Genomic DNA, 21,705 nt, shown 5'->3' with positions numbered 1-21,705 from the left:
ACCCCGAATGGTGTGGAAGAGGAGAACATGCAAAACAAGAGGAGAAAATGCAAACTCCACACAGAAAGAATCCAGCTGGGATTTGAACCCGGGATTTCTCAGAGTACTGGTTGAAGCAAGAGTGCATACCACTACACCACCATGCAGCCCAGATGTGCAGTTCATTCTAAAAAAAATAAAGACTACACCACAGAACTGAGTCATATCTTTCATGACAAATGGTTAGCTCTCGTAATAACAGCTCCAAAAGAAAAAAAAAACAGCAGTCTTTGTTGAATCCACCCTGGGGTTTTGTCAAATGTCATCACATAGTACACCATGAAAGGTTTCTTCAAGGGCGGAGAGGTTTCCACTTCAGCATTCAGGGAACCATAAATTGACTTTGAACTCCCAACTGCTTTGGTGGAGCCGCTCAAACAGCACAAAGTCTCAGTAAAACCAAGAGAAATAAGACTAAACCCTGTAAAAAGAGTCTGTTAAAACGCCCCTTTTGATCAAGTTTAAAGCACTGTACAACAGAAAACGAGCATGAAGTCAAACAGTTTCTCCTTTTGTCTCATTCCCTATTTTTGTAAGAAGTGATAGTTGACCTATAAAAAATGTGCCTACAATAAAATTTTTGGAAATCTGGAAACATTTGATTGATTTTCTGCACTGTCTTGAGTCGTTATGCTACATCAGCAGGAATGTGATGCGCGTTCATTGAGGGTCTGTTAAGCTATGGTGTTCACACTGGATGAGCAGGGAAGGACTTCTTCTTCTTCTTCTTTTTCTACTGTTCACTAGCGCATGTCCACCACCCACAGTTGGAAGAGGCTTGGTGTGAAATGTTGCATACCTAGTGAATCTTGCTCCAGCCTTTTCTTTCACAAATCTTTTCGGATATATGAAAGACTTGTTGTTCAGACTTGTTGGTGGCGTCCATTGTTAATTTTCAAACGGTTAGCATTTCTGTGAATTGAAAGGGACACCATCCATACTAGATCCAAGTCTCGTTATGTACATAGAGCCTAAAAAGGGTGTCGTAGAAACTTGTTGACAAAACCGGCGCAGAAACTTGTGTAGCAATGCGTAAACGGGGGGAGTGTTTTGGAACCAGAAGCCAGAAACTCACAAAGGTCACACAGGTGTTGACATAGACTTTTTAATCGAAACTGGTCCCTTACTTGAACATTTGTTGCCGTGGGCAGCGTGAACCTAGCTTTAAGCCGAAATTTCAAAAGGGCCTTTTCAGCTTAAAAAATCCTGAACACTTCTGGCTTAGGGTTAGGGTAAATTGTATAATGTCAGGTGGCATCTTATCTGCAGTAGGACCCTCTCTAAAGTTTGGAAGTTTCTGACGCAATTTTGGGAAATTAAGGTCAATGAGCTGAAGCTGGTCTCTGTGTGGCTAAACAGTCCTACAACATACATATATGCTTTAGGACACATGGGATCAGGTAGTTTGAATTTAGCAGAAATATAAAGCAGTACAACAAAGAGAAGCGAGGGCTGGGTCATTTAGAGCAGTGGTCCCCAACCACCACGGAAATTATTTTTTTCTTTCTGTGCGTCCCGGTGCCAAGTGTCCCGCGGACCGGTACCGGGCCGCGGGACACTTGGCACCGGGACGCACAGAAAGAAAAAAATAATTTCCATTTTATTGTTTTTTTCGAAAGAAAAGTTTTATTTTGAAAAGTGACCGGATTCTCTCTGTTACATCCGTAACACTTAACGCACGTCAAAGTCGCGACATCAAACATCACGTGATACACACCTTGCATTGCACCTCAGCGCCCCCCCACCACCACCACCAGTCCGCGGTAAACGTGCCTTGCGTTGTACCGGTCCGCGGTGACAAAAAGGTTGGGGACCACTGATTTAGAGTGAGCGGTTGGTCCCTACACTCACCTATGATTTAAACTCATGAACTAATACCTACCCACAATTGATCCATTTGAATGAATTGGCTGCATAGTTACACCCCACAGTTGGGCTTTTCATTGAACTGATATTAGGTTCAACAAGGTGAAATGGTTGAGGTCTGTGGCAGACAGTAGAGAGAACAGACACAACAGGGAGGAGGATGCAAAGGCAGCAACTCCTCGCAAGTCAACGCTACAGCTGTTTGACATTAGGAGGCGAGGGTGAATTAACGGGGCTGGGTCGTAGTGCAGATTTAGGGAGAGAGTTGTAGTTGAAGAGATGACCTGCCCAGATCAGAGCCAAGAAACAGATGAAGTATTTTACCTCAGTGGGACTGTTCAACCCCTTTCTGCTGACAACAATTCCAACACTAGTTTAAAAGGCAAATGGGACATGCATGGAGGCAGTATTATAACTCAGTATCAGTTACAAGAAACCCCAAGCTATTCAAAAAATGTTCCATGTGTGACCGCCAAAAAACCAGGTGGCACTTAAAAAGCCTTTTCCGTGCTGTTCTTTTCCACTTCGGGTATGAAAAGTAAACTCTGGGAAAAGTTTTTCTGGCTAATTACATCTGCCGTGTCTAATTTGAGATGCAGCAAATTCTATTATAATACTTAGAGTGATTAAAAGCGTCATACTGAAATGTTATTTTTAAGTCTCATCTTTCTTCACAGAGAACAGCTAAAATAATTCTTCAACATTTTTTCTTAATACATCAACATGCAGGCCGATAACAGTTCAAGCAGTTTTTAAGACAGAACACAGGTTTTAGGAATATATGTTTAATGGACTATAAATGGACTATTTAATTTATTTAAATGAGAGATTTTAGAGTTATGACAAGGAAGTGAAACTTCTGAAGTCTTTCTGAAAAGTTACACTCGTGGCTTTAGCTTGTGAGGATTGTTCACTTTAGTTTGGAGCTATTGTGATATTTTGTGACAATCTTTGATTTACAGTCTAATCATCCTACGTTTGTTATGTCTTTGTATGAATATATGAATGTTGATTGCATTGTTTTGTACATTATTCTTGCTTTGATTGCTTAAAATGAACCATTTCAAATCAAATCAAAAATCAAAATTTCCCCGGGTCTTGTCATCTTCTGTTTTTCAGGTTTTCCCTGTGATGCTGCATTCACACTGCCCTTAGGAACACGTGTTCAAGCCGCCACTTCCGATGAAAAGTCCACATTTATATAGTATTTGTTTAAAACTCTCAGCTGTTTCTACGCCTTTTGTATTTTAATCTGAATATATTTTATTATTGCGAGCCACAGGCGGACAACAGAAGAGACTGCAGGGTTCTCCAAATAGATAAACATCGTCACAAGGAAGTTGAGAGAAACTGCGAGTGCGACCACTCAGAATTCCCTCAGGCGTTTTCACAAGACGGGGGAGGAGTGGTGACCTTTCTATCTTCTGTGAATCTCACAGCAAATAAAAGCGCAGCGCTACTGGAGCCTCCATTTTCTTCCAAAAGCTCCCAGATGAACCTAACCTCAGCCGCATATAGCAGCTAAGATAGATAGCAATGGCAGCAAAGGCGGATAAACAGACCAAAGCTCAGTAAACCGTGTCCTCCTCCCAATTAGCTGATGCAGATGGGAAGAAAAGAACAAAGAGTAGAAAGCAGGTCAACAGAAGCTTGAAGATGCTCTGATTCAACTGGTCATTTATTGATTGACCCCCCATCCAGGGGGCCGTGGATTTGTCTGCTGTTGTGGCTCCACCTACACAAAAAGGCATGCCTGCACTCTCCTAATTGGGTGCCAAACATGGAAGAGTCTTCTGAAGTCGCAAATGTCGTCACACTTATGAAAGTGACTCTACAGCAGACGACTGCTCTCCACATCAGAGCAGCGTCTGGTGTGCACGTGTTGCACAGCAGCAGCATCCACACATGCAGGATCTTCAGTGTTATTGTCCCACAGTTTTAATGTGTGTCAGTCAACGGTGAGTGATGGTTTGAACCCTTTTAAACCTATTCAAGTGAAATTTTTTAATAAGTCGTAGCATCCGTTGATTATTAGGGTCTGAATCACATCATTTACACATTTTTGTTATTGACTAATCACATTCAGCAATGTATTTTCCAACTGGAGAAATCATAGGTGCTGTTTTTTAATTTTATTTTAACAAAAATAAAAAGGATACACAGCCATACACAGCATTAAAGTCAAAACACAAACTCAACAGAAAAAGAACCTGGTTGGTAACAGAGACTTCATTTAACCAAGAACTGTGTACACTGGAGACTTGCTTGACACAGCAGACAATTGTTATTAATGCATGAATTGACATGCTCTGGCTGCACTTTAAATTTATGTGCAATAAACATTTCATTTTACTGTATAGTCTTGCTTAAATGTACAGGCATGTATTGAAAAGAGCTGCTGGAAATAATTTGGTTTTGCACTGCATAATGATAATAAAATATTCCAAATCTGAAGACTAAATAAAACGTATAAATAACAGGAAGTAGAAAAACTGTATTATAATAGACAAAGTATACAAGTTCCTGTGTGTTAAAGAAAGGTTTGCTGCATACATAGCCTTGTGACAATAGCATGGAGATCTCCAAAAAAAAATGGATCAGGAGTTTCTGAAAGAGACAAAGCTCAAACCTGAAACTCTAAAAAACAATGCAGGTAGATGGAAATCACAGCGTCAGAACTTCTTTTTTCTCTCATTGAACTTCCAAGACTGTGTTGTAATCTAATTTGTTCTGCTTCAATACAGACTCAGGGTTGGGCAAGTCACATGCAATTAATATGTCAGCAGAGTCAATAAATGTAATATGCATAACGCACTGGCAAAAAGCCAGAGACGTATAAAAACGGGTCAGAAAGGTCCAGAAATTGGATTAAGATACTGACTGGCAGAGCATGGACATTCTGGACATGATACTGAGCTTAAATCTGGCTGATAAATATCCTTGGGCTGAGGTTTGTCATAATGTAAAGCAGCAGAGATAGAATTACATAAAGCCTTTGTCACGTGCACCCATTTGGGTGATACAGGGTTTGGGGTGGTCCGGGCCCGTAGATGGTCAAAGAGATGAGCGACCACATGTGTCTTGTGGTTCCTTTGAGGCTCATGATGCCACCATAACCCTTGTGCTATCCTAGGCACTTTTAACTTTGGGAGTTGGGTCATCTAGACCCACTAGACAGTGCTCTGAACCTTTTTTCTTCAATGATTTGTGATCTTCACTGGTGTCCATGGATCACATGAAATCTTTCCACCTTTATCCACCTTTGTCATGGTAGGGAGAACACGTCAATGTAAGGGTGGGGTCATCTAAGATAGCACAACGGTTACGGAACGTCATAAAAATGAAACTCACAATTGTCGTCAGCGTGGTAAATTTATCGTGAAGTACAGTATTTCAGAAATATTATAGGTTTCACGCACCTGTGACGTATAAGTGATGATGTTGTAAGGTGGGAGTCCTGGCTCCTTATGGACCATGCTAAAATGCTGCACACAAGTAATTGCCAGTAGGATGCCGGAACAAACCACATTCTGATTGTCCCATTTTCTCATTTCTATCTCTCACAGGCTCCCTGCACAGTATGTAAAAATGAGGGGAGGGGGCTTAAAAAAGTATGTATGAAACATCTACTTCTCACCTACCACACCCTTCCTTGACCTTAGGTGTTGTCTCACACGCAAACAAAGCCCTAAAACCACAACAAGAATCATGATCAGATCTTAGCTATAGCCAACTTACAGAATAGAAAATAAAACGATCAGGGTCACGTTTAATGCTCAGCAAAGCCGTATGACTGCAGACAGGAAAATGGGAAATAAAAAATAGTTTAGAACAGAGAAAGCATCAGATCATCCAGGAAAACCTTGCAGAGACTTTAAAGAAAGCCTGTTTATTCAGCACTTCTAAAAGCCCTTTGACTGTTTCTTGTGAATAAGACAGGCAAAAGTCAAAACAGTCGGCTTCTGACTTCAGTCATGGTCTTAAAGTTCACTTCTACTTCTTTGCAGAACTGATTTATTTGTGGCATCTCTCCTTTTTCCAAAACTGTGTGGATTGTTGAAAGTCGAGAGTTTTACTGCGGGAACCTTGATGTTCCTCGCCCCAAAGGAGGAAAGAAAAAGAAACTAACCAAGCAGCAAGGAACCACAGTGAGGACCACACCTGCATGTGGCATTGACGCCAACCATGACACACACCTCTTAAGCTGTTAATAGGCACGCTGACTCAGAATCCCCATTTGATTTATGTGCCGCCACTATGTTTGTCAGAGTATAGCGCTTAATATATGTTTATGGTTGGCAGTAACCGTCTTTTATTTCAAGTCAACCAACTTTATCATCTACAACCCTCACAGTGGAGTCATGCTCAGATGTGTGGAAAATGAAAAGCTTTTGTTACGCCTCATGCAGTTGTAGCATCAGAGGACTCATTCTAGTCAGTGAAAACGGTCACACCAGACACACACAACGGCATTTCCAACAGGTCCTAGAAGTAGGCGGGTCAAAAACAATATTTTATATTAATTTAAGAAAACTCATTTTCAAAAATCAAAGACAAAAAGTTGGTTGATCATCAAGTGAAGTATCCTTCTTAAAGACTCACTCTAAAGAAAATTGTGTTTTGATGTTTTTAACTTGTTCCTGTAACATTTTTCAGATGATGAAGGATATATATAAAGAACAAGCTTAAATTAAGTTTAAATTACATTTCTGAGTATTTCTTAATTCAAATCGTTGTGAATCAGGAGCAGATGAAAAATGCAGTAATGGTTCATATTTGGTGGAAATTATGCTAGGTGGGCCACAAGCACCCTGCTCCAAGCCATTTTGACTACTTGCAAACCAAAAAATGGCTAAATTAACTTATATAATGCTTTTCTAACTTTCTCAAAGGCCTAAATCGCTTTACAGTCATACTCCATTTCACCCTCTCACACACACGGACGTCGGCTCTGCTGCTGAACCTTCCACCAGAAGTAAGGCCCAAGGACACTTCGACATACGGGCAGGTAAAGCAGGAATCGAACCTGCAGTCTCCTGAACAGATGTCGACCACCCTACTGTTACCCAATCCATGTTTGTCTTTGTTTTCCTCATCAGAGCTTGTATCTGGCACAAAATTGTTCGCCATTTTTGCTGCGGCTGCAATGTTAGGTTGGGGTTGTGGGGGGCTGTAAGCCAGTGGACAGCCATGTAAACAGAGAGCTCTTTTATCGGAGGTAGGGTAGCTCTGCACCAACAGTCCCGCCCTCTGAGTGGAAGGTTCTAGTGAACTCCTGCTGCTCTCCAGAAACTATGTCCTAGAAAATGACACAGGTTTGTTGATTTTGCCTAAACGCAGCATAATCATAACTATAAGACCACTTTAGATGCTTTGAAAATAGATCAAAAGAGGATTAGTGTGGGATTTAAGGTATCAATGGATTTCTGTACCACCTGTCCCTTCATCCTTCTTAATTTTTTTTCTGGATTGGACTCAGTTACTGTATTGCAGTTTAGTGGGTAAGTAGATTTACAAAGAAAATGTAGTATGAATCATGGTGTCATGGCGCAGGACTCCTGGATCATAAGGCTGCTCTATGTTTGAACTCATGTCATATACAGTAAAAAGCGCACCGAACTATGAGGCACATTAAGCGAGACAAAAGTCAGAGAGAATTCAATCAGTCAGACTTTATTAACTGTGTTCACAGTAACTCTATAGAACTTGTCTGTAACATGCTAGACGTTAGCCGCGTTAGCAAATAACACCTGTAACTCCCAACATGGTTTTCCACATGTAAAAAATCAGACTGGCACCACTAAAACCAACATTACTGTGAGGTAAAAAAGAAAAAAACACAGTCTGTTAGCGGCGTTAGCGTATTCACAACACCTCCCAACCAGACATTTTGTTACAACCAGTAAAAAAAGTAAACGCAACCAGAATTAATCCATATTTGAGACGCATTTTCGATATACATTTTCTTTCATTAAGGCTTTCAAGAGCGCCTTCATATGTGAAAAAATATAGGAATACCCTGGCAGATCAGCTTCTCTACTTAAAAAAAAACTCAATAAGCTGCATGTATACCCAAGACTAGAATCAATCAATTAAAAAACATAAAATTATTTTTTTTAAAGATGTATAGAAAACCTGAAACTAGAAAAACCTAATAAACTTCACTAACAGCAGCCAATATCACCACAAACCGCCTTGCAGTGAGGTAAAAAGCCAACCATGACATCAAAACACCACCAACTCCGGTGGTACAACGGCCACCACACGATGGCAGACCTCACTGTTTATTTATAGAGTAACTCTAACATTATGGACTTTTGGAATACATTAAGCACAACTACATTTTCAGCATCCAAAAGGATTAGTATACCTCTCTTTCTTTTTATTTTTTCCTCTTGTTGAGTTGTGACATCTGGACTTCTTTCTTGAAATGTTTCGTCACTCATCCAAGCGGCCTCACCAGTCGAGTTTTTAAGGAAGAATATTTGAAGTGCAGAAGCCACGACTCAACTTCAAGAGGAATGAGAACCTTCCCCGACATTTTTATCACATGCAAATGTATTTATTTTTTTCCTCTTTTGGCATCACATTTAGTAATGACAGCATTACAGCTGCTTTGTCAACACTGCTGCCAGCCTCAGTCATTTTTTGGTCATTTTGTAGCATCTCAACTAAAATCACTCCCACACAATGCAGACTGGCCTCTTCTCCAAACGATTGTAACCTCCACCACCATGTTTACCTACAGAATGAGTCAGGAAAAAAAGCAAAACACATTTTCCATCTGAGAGCATTGTGCTGTATCTTCATTTACTCTGTTTTTTGAAGAACTTCCACCAAAAGGTTCGCTCCCATTAGTGACCTGCCTTTACATTTAGTGATGGAAAGTTGCTGTATGCTGTATAGGATAGCATGCTTGAACCAAACATGATTTTGTAGCGCTCTTTGTCACTTTGTGAAAACAGAAATCAACCACACCGGACCTGTGAAGACCTTTGCAAGACTTTAAACAGCACCTTTGTCAAACTGAGAGCTGAAAACACACGTATCTTTCAAACATTGTTTTAGATTCTTGGCCTTTTTGTTCACTCTGTCGTTTTTTCCCCTCCAGCTAGAGGAAAGAATTTGAACTGTCATCAGTCAGTCATCAGTTCTCTGTAAACCAGGGGCCCCTAACCACTGACCCAATGAACGGTGCCATGAAGCAGAGGAAAAAACGTACATTAAATAGTTTCTCTAATGGTACAAAACACAGCAATTCATCAGCTACTCTTTATTTTGAACCGCACAATTCTTTTGGGATGCAAAATGGAGACAGTTACGTCTGGTAAGCTGCAAGGTTTAGGTGAAATTTCAGCAGAACAGCTTTTTTTCTTTTCATTCCGAGGCTTTAAATCTCACAACATGTCTGGGATTATTCTGGTATAGGCCTGTTTACCTGTGTGAACTGCAAAGATTATGCTTTTGGTTGTTTTTTACATGCAGAGGGGTAGTAAATATGCTGTTTGGAAATGAACAGGACCTTTTGTGTTATGAGGTAATAAGAGTTATTGAGCTAAACCTTGGCAAAGTTTAAAAAATGATCAGAATAAATCTTTACAAATCTTGGTTTTGTAAAGGTCGCTAATGGGGGCAACTAATAGAATAGAATAGAATAGAACTTTATTGATACCCCAAAGTGGAAATCACCAATTATTATTAGTGCATGACATTTCTCATTGACTTCTATGACGGCCCATTGACAGCCAATGAAATCTGAGTACGCTTTTCAATTGCACCTTGCACACGGCAGCAGCATCACTGTTTGAAACGTATCTGCTGGACAGTCTGTCAGCTTTAGACTCACTCAGTTGACAGAAATTGATCAAAAACAAAACGCAGCATCAGAAGTATCACTTTTAGCGTTAAAGAATGCAGACTAAACTTTCAAAACATACCTTTTTTTTCTGTTTAACATCTGAAAAGTAGAGTTCCTGCGATGTGTCTCATCGTTGGAGTTCAGTTCTTTTCCTTGGCTTTGAAAACTCTACGTCCCCTGCTTGGCTTTTCCCCACTTTTAACTCTGTTTCAGAGAGTGGTCTGGGCAACTGCTTCCGAAGCCTTTTGGAGCAGGACTGGGACCACCCTTAAAAGTGGTTGGTGAGTAGAAAAGTCCTCATCCCACTGTCAGTCAAAGGCTGGAGCATAGTTGCAGCTGGGCCACCATCCAAACAGACATGAAACTATTCTATTTCGGTCTGCCACATGAGCAGTGGTGCAGCTCAGAGGAGGGAAGTAAGACTCTGTGGTGGAGCATGTAATTGCAAAGTGACCAGATATGGTGAGGAGTAATTGCAGACCTCATCAGATGGAGTGAAACTGCCAACAAGAGAAGGTAAAGAACATTTAAATAACGCTGTGGAAAAGAAGAAACAGAACAGACTGCATAAATAAATGGGAAGCTGGGTTCCAGATGTGGCTGAACAAGGAGGGAGGGCTGGAGAAGAAGGGGGAGGGAGGGACAGAAACGGGACCCAAATGAAGAGATTGCCATGGCAGCAAAGAAGAAAAACAACCCCAAAAGAAAAAGGTTTTCGTTGACATGGTGGAGGTGTGTTTACCTTCCCAGACACAGTCACACGTGACTGGGGAAAGGGGGATTGGGGTAGGTGAGAGGATGTTGGGTCTGGCCTTGGGTTGTTTCTGGACCTTTACCAAGAGTGCACCTTGGCGTCTGGTTTCACTTCAGCCTTGGAAATGGCTTCCTCCTGGAAAAACTGTGGGCTTTAAAAATGAAGGAAATTCAAAGTATAAACGGCCGTCGGTCAGCTGGTTCTCATTACAGTGAAGACCCTGCAGCTCTGGGTTTGCTGTAGCTTGTAATGTTTATTCTTCAGTGAATTATTACGCGATTGTACGTCACATAGATTTGCGCGAACTATACCATGCAAACCCCACACTGTAAAGGCTACAAATATTAGCTTTAGCTTAAACTAAATAACACATTTCCTCACAGATTTGACCTCATTTCCTGGTTAAAGCAGCACGATAAGCCAGAATTAATGAGACCAAAACCTCCACTTTGGAAACCTACACAGGGTTTTACCAAAAATAAATTTGGATTAAAAAGGAATATTGGAGGACCAGCTTTCTAGTTTTATTTTTTGGCATCATCCTAACGGTTGTGTGCTGTCAGGCAGTGAGGCACAATATTTTGCTTCAAAAAAGTTAAAGACTTGAACCACATGACAGAAGTAAAAACAACATTTTACAGAAATTACAAGGATAAATTTAGAAACTAATCAGGGTGAGTCAGAATTTAAAGGTTTTTTGGAAATCACGAATTATGTTGTATTTAGGAAAAACAGGAACCATCTGTTGTGGTACATATATATATGTATATTATATACTATATATATATATATATTTTTTTTTTAACTTTTAAAATCATTGATTTAATAAATTGGAAATAAGTATTATCGTTGTCAAAAGCAACATCAACTATGCGATGGGGTCCCCACTGTCTGCCATGAGTGCTGGAAAATGTTGTGGATGTGAAAAGAAACCAGAGGGTTTCTTCGTGTTTCAGCAAAACCAATAAAATGCAAAGTTGGAAACGCCGGTGAAGCAAAAGCGGCTGACCAGCAGAATCCTGACTTCAACTCTGTAGTTTTCCCATGTCAGACTGCTCTTAGAAACATTTAAAGGAAGCGTCTTCCAAAACCGGAGGTTTTCACGCGGGTTTGTGGTGAGGGTTTCTGGGAAATGGACGAGGGGCATGTCCTCTCTATGGAGACAGCGGCTCACAACTTGGTTTCTCTTATATAAACTACCGTATATTCCATACAAAAAGGGGCACCAGATCATTAGACGCACCGTCAATGAATGTTCTATTTTTTAACTTATATCATATATAGGCACAATGAACTATAAGGTGCATTCAATGACACAAAATAGTCAGAGATAAATCTGTCAGTCAGTTAGACTTTATTTACTAGTGGTTTAACAATACACGTTGGACCGAACCAAAGAAATGTATTGAATTCTATTTTTTTATTAAACCTTTAATATTTTTATTTTCAAAAGACAGTGGACTTATGAACGATTGTTGCAAAACACTCATATGAATTAGAGTTTAACTTAAATCGATTACTTCATTTCCGCTGTTTAAAACAAAAAAAAGTAGTGAGCATGGTGTCCGAATTGGTTTTAAAATCCAGGCACTAGAAAGGCCTGAACCATATAGTTTTTCAGTTGTTGGGGAATAGGGTGAGAATTCAGGCATAGCCTAGAACATGTTTGTAATATGCTACACGTTAGCCATATTGGAGGCATTAGCATATTTACAATACCTGTAAATCCCAACTTTGGTCGCAACACGAAAAAAACAAAAGTTACTGTGATTATGCCACGCTCTACTTTGCTAGTAACACCTTAAAAAACACATTCCGACACCGCTACACGTTAGCGTATTTATAATACCCGTAATTCACAACCTGGTTTGTCAAAAGACAGATTGATACAGCTAAAACTAACATAACTGTGACTAATCGAACTCCAAACCTTATTAGTAACACAAAGACAAGCAGTTTGACACCGCTACACGTTAGCCATGTTAGCGTGTTCACAATACCTGTACCTTGTTTCCAACACGAAAAAAAAAACAATCAAGTAAAAATGGTGAAACTAATAACTGTATAAAATAGCTAGCAATTCATATGGTTAAAAATAAGTCATAATTAGTCATGTGAGAAACTTTGGTGACTGTAGTTTTAGTATCTTCAGAGCTATTGAACATTTTTGATCAGATGGAATTCAAATGTCTGTTAAAAATTCTTAAAAGATAGTGATGACTTTCTTCCAAATTTGCACTTTGTAGACGGTGTCTTGGCAGCAGTCTCACCGCCATCTCTGTCAGCAGCCATTCTCATTAAAAATTAACAAACATCTGATCTTTTTTCTTTTAAATGCTTTCGTTTGAGTCAAAGCAAAATGAAAGAGATGCTAGCTGTCAGGTTTAAACGTTTATTAAAAGAGTTATTGAGCTTTGAAGTCTAGTAGTGAACATCTTGCTAACTTTACCTTTTTTATGCGCCTCCCGCTCAAACTGCTACTGTTTTCCGCTGTGCTTCACAGCTATAAAATGTTGCAATCCTTTTTTTGATTTGCACACTTTTAGTAGAGAATTTATCTGTAATAATAAGCTTGAAATGTCTGAAACCATGTGATCAGGCTCGATTTCCGATCAAGGGATCGTATTGGGACATCCCTAAATTTCACCCAACCGTGTTTGGAACACGTAAAAAAAAATCAAATTCATCAAATTTACTTCTACAGTTCACTCCTCGTCCATAAAGCCCGGAACCAGAATGAATATAAGGCGCTGCCGGCCTATGATGTTATTTCTTGAAAAAAAATTAAATCTTGAACGTTAAAGAGCGGAAAACATGGTATTTCATTCTGAAATGAAAAGGCCCGGTTCAGAGCAGCTGTGTGCTATTAGGACTGCTTTTCAAATTTCCTCTGTGGGGACAGTTAGGTTGCTGAAGAAACACCCACTCAAAACCAAGCTGACCAGATATCAGTTATCAAGAACCATCAGAACAGGGTTTTATCCCTTTTTCAATAAGCTGGGAACCTTTTTCAATGTTGATTTCTGCATACCTCAGACTTCTGTGTCAACTTGGCTCAGTCTGCCAGATATGCAGACAAAGACGTGTGACACTGAGAGTGCAGAAAAGCTATAAAACCCCGAGGGCTTCAAGGATCAAGAGGAGATGGAACTCAAATCCCCCTGACTGCTATCACTGTGACATCTTATTTCTCCTCTCACATGGGAGACATTTCATCATGAATCGACATTTTACTTATTTATTTCACAATTTTATTAGTAGTTCATAAAATCAGTAAAACAACTCACCATAAAAATGTAATTTGTTGTATGTGTCAACAGTCTTCATTTACTTCATGCATAAAGCACACAGTGACAAATATCCGGCATTTTGTCGTTTGGCATTCATCCGTGCAGCCAAACAGGATCAACTGCGTCCTGTTTTCACTTACTCCTCATCTGAATGACTTCATTATCCCTTCAGCTCCACTTCTTGCCTGCAGTGCTTGTCATCCATCCGAGAGGCCTGGAAGAATTTCCTTCTGCTTTTCTTGTTTTTACTTGCTCTTTATGAATAAAGTTATACCTTAAACTGGACTCAAAATGAGCAAAAACAGCTAAAACATATGGAAAAGCAGCATTCATGTCCATTTGGGTTTTCGTATAACATCATTAAATGGTAAAACTGAATTAAAATGTTTATGTGCATATCTCTTGTCAGTGATTGGACGTTTTTTTAGTTTGTAAGAACAGCAGTAACCCTTTTGGGGTATTTTTCCTTGAGCATCTCCTCCGTGGCTCATTGCTGTTTTGAAAGCCAGTGAGGCGTTTCTGAGCTTGACTGAAACTTTTGTGAGGATCATAACGTTGCCATCTATTGGAGCTCTGCTGCAAAAACAAGTGGAGCCTCAGACGTTCAGCCAGTCTTCATCTACCGCTCACTGACTGCAAATGTGGTGTGATGCAAAAAAGCCAACAGCGCCCAACATTTACACGTCAGTGCAAATCTGCGCAACTGAAGAAAAACACGTCTGACTGCAAGTTTGGCTGCTTTTTATTTTGTAATTCCCCATGCACGGCTTTCTTTGCATCATGTGATGTTTTACATTTGCAGAAATGCAGCAGGTATGAACAGTACTGTGACCTCGATCTGCAACGGTTGACGAACCGGCGTGTGATTGTGATGTGTTTGTCTGTTCGTCGCTGTGAGGTAATAACCGTGTTTAGTTAATCATGATTAGTGATAAGTGTCACCGCATGTCTTTTTTTTCGAGTGTTATTTCCTTCCACACAAGCCTTTGAAGAACAAAACCCCAAACCCAAGTGTATCTAAAATACATTTTAATCTTGCTGAAATTGTTTTTCACAATATTGTTTACAATATTAGTCTGTCTTCATCTCTTCACCCTCATTGGGGTAGTTATCTTGAAACAGAGCTGTACAATCACGTTCATGTAAATTGTTCTACATCAAGGCACAAGACAACAGCCGTTGTGGGGATGGGGGGGTTGAGGGGGGAGTCTTGGGTAGGCTGATCTGTAATGGCGTCCCTCTGGCACACGGGATAGCAGGAAGACGTCCGATGGACAGTGTTACGTATGGATCTGAGTTGGGGAGGCAGACGGACATGTAGGGGTGGGGGTACATATGTGCTCTATGGAGGTGAGTGGAGGGAAAATAAGGAAGTGATAACCAATGCTGCTTTCTTTTTATTTTCCAATAATATTCATGTAGAAAAAGAGGATTTTTTTTCTTTCTTTTTTTAAGGAGCTCGTTTGTTCATGTACACAAAGTAAAGTGCTTTTTTTTTTCTTTCTGTCTCTTATTTGCCAAAACCAAAAGGATTTACTAACTCCATGGAAATGGAAATGTCCTTTTTCGTTCCCGGTAGGAATCTTGATGAGTGGATAAAGGGCCAGTTTTGGTGTTTATTTTCTGCTCAGTAATGATTATCTCTCTTTTTTATTTTTGTTCACACGTCTTTTTCTGAAGTTTTCTTTTCAGGGTTTGACCTGGAAGAAGAGAAAACAAAGAGAAAAAATGTCATCAACGTGATATTAGCTGCTCCTCATCTTTACACCATCATTTATTTCTTTTATGCATTAATGCCAATGAATATGCAAATTCACCCACTAAAATCATAAAATCAGAGACGTGCATCAACTTAAACATCTTGTGATTTTTTGTAAGAAGCATTTACCATTTTATCTTGTGGGAAATCTCACATCTGGATGCTTCTCCTCCGCCTTCCAAAGGCTTTGGCTCCGACATTGGTCGGGACGAAGTTGCTGTTGCCCATTCCCCCCGATCGGCTGAGGAAGTCTGCCAGCCGGTGAGTCACGCAGGTCGCTGTGTTGCAGGCTCGCTTCTGTGCTGTAACGCTGCTTCAGGAGAGCAGAAGGGGTTACCGCCAAGGTCAAATGTCACCTTCTTCCAGACCATTTATCGCAGGATCCTGGTTACTTTCATTTGAAACACGAACAGGCATGCACAGAAATCTGTCTTACCTTTTGAACTGGAGAGGGCTTCTCTTTAACTTTTATAGACTCTTAAATTCGGTGTATGCACACAAAAGGTTGGGTCTTTTTTATGCATCTTAGAATGAAAACCGACTAAGGCATCCTGGTATAAAAATACATTTATTGAACAACATTGATGGTGTCGCATGAGTGGATGATTTTATTGGTTAGATTAGGTGAATGTCTCTTAACTCTTGACTTTCGTTGGCTTTGGAACGCTATCAGATGACTCTACATGCTGTACAGAGATGGATTTCAAAAGTGGCACATTTGTTTGTCATGAAATCTGATTATCTCAGATGGAAGGAAGAAATTATTCTCTGCCAAATGAAAAGGGAAGAGTAAAAAAAAAGTCACATTCTGGTCTTGTCAATCGAGCAGGTAAGTCAGCATGCAACTTGCCAATCATAAAACTGGAAACTGGGATGAGGAAGATGGTAGGGAAGGAGGTAAAGGAAGAGGGGGTGGGGGGAAGGAAGAAGAGATGCGGTTAGATGCTGTCAAACGTCTCGCCGTAGCTTGCATAGCTGTCACTCTCAGGCGCACTGCGCTTCTTTCCGGGCGTTCCTGCTCCCACGTTTGTGCGCGGGAACGTCTGCAACTTATGCAGCTCCTGAGACAGCTTCCCCAACACGCAAGTGCTGAGGTTGGAGCAGCGCTTGGTAAGGGGCCTGTCCATGCTGCTGGGGAGGGGACACACAAAAGACATGCACAGAACAGACTCATAGGTTTGGGAAATCATGCAGATGGATAGATATTGTTTAAACCCGTTTCGTTAAAAACAGGATTGCGTTCACATGCATGTCTGACCCATGCTATGACCGGTATAAATACAGAACTGTTCCAGACTTGTACAACACCATGCCAACCCCTCCCTTTCCAAGGATTTAAAGGTCATCATGCGGGAAAAATCCCACCCGCCGTACATTAGGACCCTCAAGTTCAAACAGACGCTTTCCACTTTCATGCAGCTTCTCATGCACACTTTTCCAAAGGGATAGACCGTTCACATGCCCAGCAGGCATCGATCACATATAGTCAGAAAGTTCACTCTTCCATGCGGGAGAAAGGCCATGACAGAGAATACAGATCTTTATTTTTCATTGTCTTTTTATATGATTTAGTTCTCTCATCCTCTGGTTGTCTGATAAGTTACATACCTTTAGCTCTGATTGAACCTGAGACGCATCTTCAGTGGGGTAAAAGTGAACCAGTAGATAATGAGCCACCGTAAAACATGGACAAGCTCAGCCCGGAAAAAGAACTGTCCTTTTATCTCCTGAATAACCCATAGGTTCAATTGTAACGTCTCTCTTTTAGTATCAGAAAAACAAAAAAAAAGATTCACATGTACCTGTTTCCCTCAGTAGCCTGCTGCTCCAACTCCTCCGCCGTCATCTGCACAAATTCCTTGACGATGGCGTTGAGTAACCTTCGTGCCTCGTAGTCCGTGAGCGTGACTCGGTCTGACATGGACTCTAAACCCGGTCTATTGGGGGGGGGGGGTTGAAAAGGTTAGAGGTCAGACAGGAGAGCACTCATGTAAATCTTACATCTGACTTTTGACCTGCTGTCTAAAGGAGGGATGTATGTGAGGGTGGTTTAGGGGGTCTCCAGGAGGCTGGGGGAGCAGGGAGGATGAGTTTAAGGGATAGAGGGAAAAAGATGCAGGGACTTAACCTCCTGTCCTGTGGAAGGAATGACATTTATGCTGAAAAGGGCCGCTGGCCAACAAGGCGGGGAAACAATCTGAGGAAAGTGCCCCATTTGAAAAAGAGGCTGGTGTGCAGCCGACTGGAGATGTATTACAAAATCGATCACTTCATGAGAACAGTCGGGGAGTGGCTGGAAAGCAGGTTCACAGGCAAATTCAAAAAAGCTCATTTATTTACCATAAGTTAAAACGAGTTTGTTTTTTCGTTTTTTTTTTGTAAAGTTCAAATGGATTATTTTTCTATAACAGTCTCTGAAAGAGGAATTTTTGAAAATAAGAGATAAGCCAACTGTTGATGCAGCCGTTTAAAGCAATACGCTTACATTTATTTACAGCACAAAAAAAAATGTTTTTGCCTTGAAGTAGATGATAAATTAAGGTCATTTTGAAACTGAACTGGTTTGATACATATTGTTGCATCAATAGGCATCAAGAGGTTTAAGAAAATCACTACAAACTCTGCATCTTTATATAAAATATAACGTCTACAATTCCTACCTATTGCATTTTTTTCACCCATAAAATTTGTGCTAAATGCAGGCTGGAAGATGAAATCCAATTTGAGTTTCTCACCTGGCAGGAGCAGCTTGTGAGCAGTACATCTGGCAAATGACCAGGGCATAGGCAACAAGGAAAGCAGAGATCTTCAACATAACCATGGTCCCCTAAACAGCAAAAAGAGACAACCCCATCAGCGCCCTTGTTGACAGAAATGTCTACGGGGCCACTTGTTGCCGTCTGCTCCTTCTTCTTCTGTGGGGAGGAAAGTTGCTACGGGAAAAAAGGAGCAACCCGCGTCCCAGCCTCTCGATTGGTGGCAACGCAGCAGTCCCCTCTACTTTTGTCCATTGAAACACACTTTTCCCCCAATTATCCAGCTGAGAGCACAGGACACGCAGTTCCCCCCATCCCGTTTGTGCCTAGGAGATGCCATCAGGATGGGTGTGTGTGTGTGTTTGGATGAGGGTTGGGCAGGTTCCCAGACTCTGCATTGTAGGTAGAACTTGCAGAAGAGGAGGGGTAAAGAGGGAGGTGTGTGTGTTGAGGATGGGAGGGGGTGGCTTCTAGATTGCCAGCTCCCTGAGGGACCAGTGCATTAGTGTAATAAGCTGCCACCACTACCTCATGCATCGTCTGGGACACACACACGCACTCAAAACTGGTTTCTCCTGCACATTTTTTTCCGTCTGCTGGAGGTTTTTCTCCTTCTTTGCCATTAGTTTTGAAAAAAAAACCCTCTTAGTCTTTTTCCAGCCTCTCCTCCTCCCGTCCCCCCCCCCCCCTTCCCCCTGCTCAGCTCAGCATCTGACCTTCCCCGGGTGGACATTGTGGACCCACACAAAGAGAATGGCATGGATGATGGTGACCCTGGCAGTCAAACTCCATTCCCATCACCGCAATCTAACACGGCTGCTCCTGACGCACACAAAAGTCCAACTGACAGTCAAAGTCTGCACCCAACACGGGACAAAATCCAACACTTACCTTTGGTGAAAGTCGCCCCGCAAAACAAAAAATAAGATGAACCTTTCAGTAAACTTTCTCTCAACTTGTAGGACAACTCTTGATTCTGTTGCATGCAGCTCCAACGCACCAGCCTATATATCCCACCACTTGGATTTGTGCATTGACTGTGTAGGTGTTTAATTATGAGCCGGCAGCCAATCAGACGGCTCGGATGCTACGGCAAACCAATGGCATGGCTCCCCTCTGTCCTGGCTCACTCATAAGAGATATTGCTTCTGTGCTGACGTCATTCCTCAGTCACTAAGTGCCCCATTCACAAAATCCAGCCGTCGTTTGGACCATTTCCTTCCCTCCATTTGCATTGATGTCACTAATTAAAAAGTGGCCGACGCAAAGCGGTTGAGAAAACTTCGGCAGCGAAAAATATTTGAAGAAGTTTCCAAAACAGTGTAAGATTGTCTCAAATGCCAAATCATTGCGGGTACCAGCACCCCCGCCACCGTTACCCCACCACCACCCTCACAAGGAAGCATTTGCAGGCGGGGCCATCTACTGGGGAAGTGTGCCAACTACACACTGACGCACTTCCAGCCACTTCATTCATAATACGCTGTAAATCAACTTCAGCGCGCTTTGCACAACACTGTGCAGTATGAATGTCTTTAAATGAGTTGATGCAATCAGCTTCTTATTGATTTGATTCAGTGCTATTTGAGCTGCTCCCCCCCACCCAAAAAAAGATCAACTCCTGTGACTTCTCTTCCATTTTGTCCAATTGAATATTGAGTCATCTGTACGAAGGAGATACGACAAGTCTGATATTCTCCCTCTGCTCTACAGCGAAGCATCAAACTGTATGGAGTTAATAAAGTGATCCCACGGTGGGTTCAGTAATGAGCGCTGCTGCCTCGGCCTCCTCCTACACACTGAGTAAACTGCCAATCGATGACAGCCTGCAACAAGAGCCGTTTCTCAAAAGCAATTACACAACTGTTTGTTGTGCCCCATTGTGTGGCTGCCCTGCCTTTTTATTAGTGGGCAGGGGGTTTTTGGCGTGTCACATGAGTGTGTTTGAGATGGGACTACATGCTCCCGTGTTTGCTCAGCGTCTCCGTGCAGAGCGCTAAATGAATGGGCATCGAGTGAACGTCTGTGAGACAACATGTCGGAGTAAACCAAAGGGAGGGGTTGCCTCTCCACGTTTGCGTCACAGAGGAACCCCATTAGACTGGATGAGCCTTTTAGTGCTATTGAGCCACATGGCTTAGCCTTGTCAGCCACTAAGTCATTGCTGAATAGACAGCCGCCGGATCTAAAGCCACATTTATGCACTTGAATCCGGATCTGCATATCTGCAGCCGTAGGCAACTTTCACTTTCAGGCTCAAGAACTTCCGTTACAAACTTTTGCAAGGAGGAACCATTTAGGTAGGATGCCAAGAAATGCCCCAAAACATTTGGAACAAAAATGTAGTACAATTCAAATGACTAAATGACCTTTATTTTAAAATATATATATATAAGTAAAGAAACGCGATTCTGTCTCAGATGTTTGCTCTTATGGAGTTTGGTTCTGCTGGAACTTTCTTCCTAAATGTTCAATTCAATGTGTGTCCACTGTTGCCTTTTGCTCGCTCCTGAAAAGTATAAAACAAAGAAACCCCAGCATCACATATTGCATCACTCATTAGTGCGTTCGTATGTACGGTGGCTGAGACCGGTCATCGCAGCAAAACAAAAAGTAACTGTGCAAACAAAAAAAGAAACTCTGCACATAAAAAAAACAGTTGCAAAAAAATAAAAAATGTTGCAAAAATAAAAAGCCAACTATACTTTCATCCAAATAACTAATGCTACCCAAACCTTAGATTATTGTAGCATGTTTATTAATGATAAAAACAACAACTACCACCGTAATAAGAGGCTGGAAGTATTTAGCCGTCAGTTGTTTCCACTCGGATGTGTCTTCGTTTTGGGCTCTGAGTTGTTTGTTGTGTTTGTCTGTGGCAGACAAATAAAGACTGACATGTAAAATGTGTTTTGCTGCATTTTGGACTAAAGCTACAGAACTCGATTCTCCTCTCATTAGTGGTCTTTCCAATTCAGACTCATGTTCTGTATCTTCCTTCTTCTCACAGTGGTGCACGGGCAAAAGCAATCCCCGAGAATCCACTTCTGTTGTGGCTTTTTTTTTATTTGCAGCAGTGTTTCTTTTAATTTCCAGGGTTTCTGTTTTTTGCTTGAACACATGCCTTTTTTTTTGCTGCAATGGTGGGTCTCGGTCCCCAGAATTAACCTTCATTTCTGCGAATAAAAACGTACAGAGCTGTCTTAGTCCATATATTGAAGTCAAACATGTCTATGTCAAACATCATCATAGTTCAAAATCTTCAAGATCTAGTCAGCTTTATTGTCAAATATGTTATGCACACATGATATACAGTACAGATAAAATGTCTTCTCATCCTACGGTGCAAAAAGCCAATATAAAAATTAATATATGAAATATAC

At 41.2% G+C, this 21,705-nt stretch overlaps 2 protein-coding genes across 6 annotated transcripts in view; both read right to left on the bottom strand.

Moving 5' to 3' along the window:
• The window catches only part of insc (INSC, spindle orientation adaptor protein), a 76,061-nt gene extending 65,795 nt beyond the window's left edge, over nt 1–10,266 (bottom strand). Inside the window, exon 1 of the mRNA XM_004069393.3 lies at nt 9,843–10,266. The gene's annotated coding sequence lies outside the window, so the exon portion shown is untranslated. The remainder of the gene's footprint in view (nt 1–9,842) is intronic.
• A 4,265-nt stretch (nt 10,267–14,531) lies between these two features.
• Nucleotides 14,532–19,344, bottom strand: calcb (calcitonin related polypeptide beta). Of its 5 annotated transcripts, none has more exons than XM_011475715.2 (5): nt 19,214–19,344; nt 18,302–18,393; nt 17,369–17,503; nt 15,696–15,879; nt 14,532–15,507 (listed from the first exon to the last, which is right to left on the bottom strand). In XM_011475715.2, exons 2-4 carry the CDS (start codon nt 18,385–18,387, stop codon nt 15,717–15,719), a joined length of 384 nt encoding a protein of 127 aa, XP_011474017.1. In that variant the 5' UTR covers nt 18,388–18,393; nt 19,214–19,344; the 3' UTR covers nt 14,532–15,507; nt 15,696–15,716. The 5 variants fall into 5 exon arrangements, with proteins under 5 accessions (XP_011474017.1, XP_011474018.1, NP_001098364.1 ...); XM_011475716.2 differs by having other exon boundaries at nt 15,696–15,876; XM_011475713.2 differs by lacking the exons at nt 14,532–15,507; nt 15,696–15,879 and adding an exon at nt 16,116–16,697.
• Between the last annotated feature and the right edge of the window lie 2,361 nt (nt 19,345–21,705).

This window comes from Oryzias latipes, chromosome 6 (assembly GCF_002234675.1).
Source record: "Oryzias latipes chromosome 6, ASM223467v1".
In the NCBI taxonomy this organism is placed as follows: Eukaryota; Metazoa; Chordata; class Actinopteri; order Beloniformes; family Adrianichthyidae; genus Oryzias; species Oryzias latipes.
The sequence above is the reverse complement of the archived record's forward strand: the minus strand, read 5'-3'. Positions and strand labels throughout refer to the sequence as shown.

Excerpts from the sequence above, each read along its gene's own strand:
- calcb (XM_011475713.2), bottom strand. The coding sequence starts at position 18,387 with ATGGTTATGTTGAAGATCTCTGCTTTCCTTGTTGCCTATGCCCTGGTC. Across the intron at positions 17,504-18,301 it reads TCACAAGCTGCTCCTGCCAG|ACCGGGTTTAGAGTCCATGT; the intron begins GTGAGAAACTCA and ends CCCCCCCAATAG. Across the intron at positions 16,698-17,368 it reads CAGGCTACTGAGGGAAACAG|CAGCATGGACAGGCCCCTTA; the intron begins GTACATGTGAAT and ends TCCCCTCCCCAG.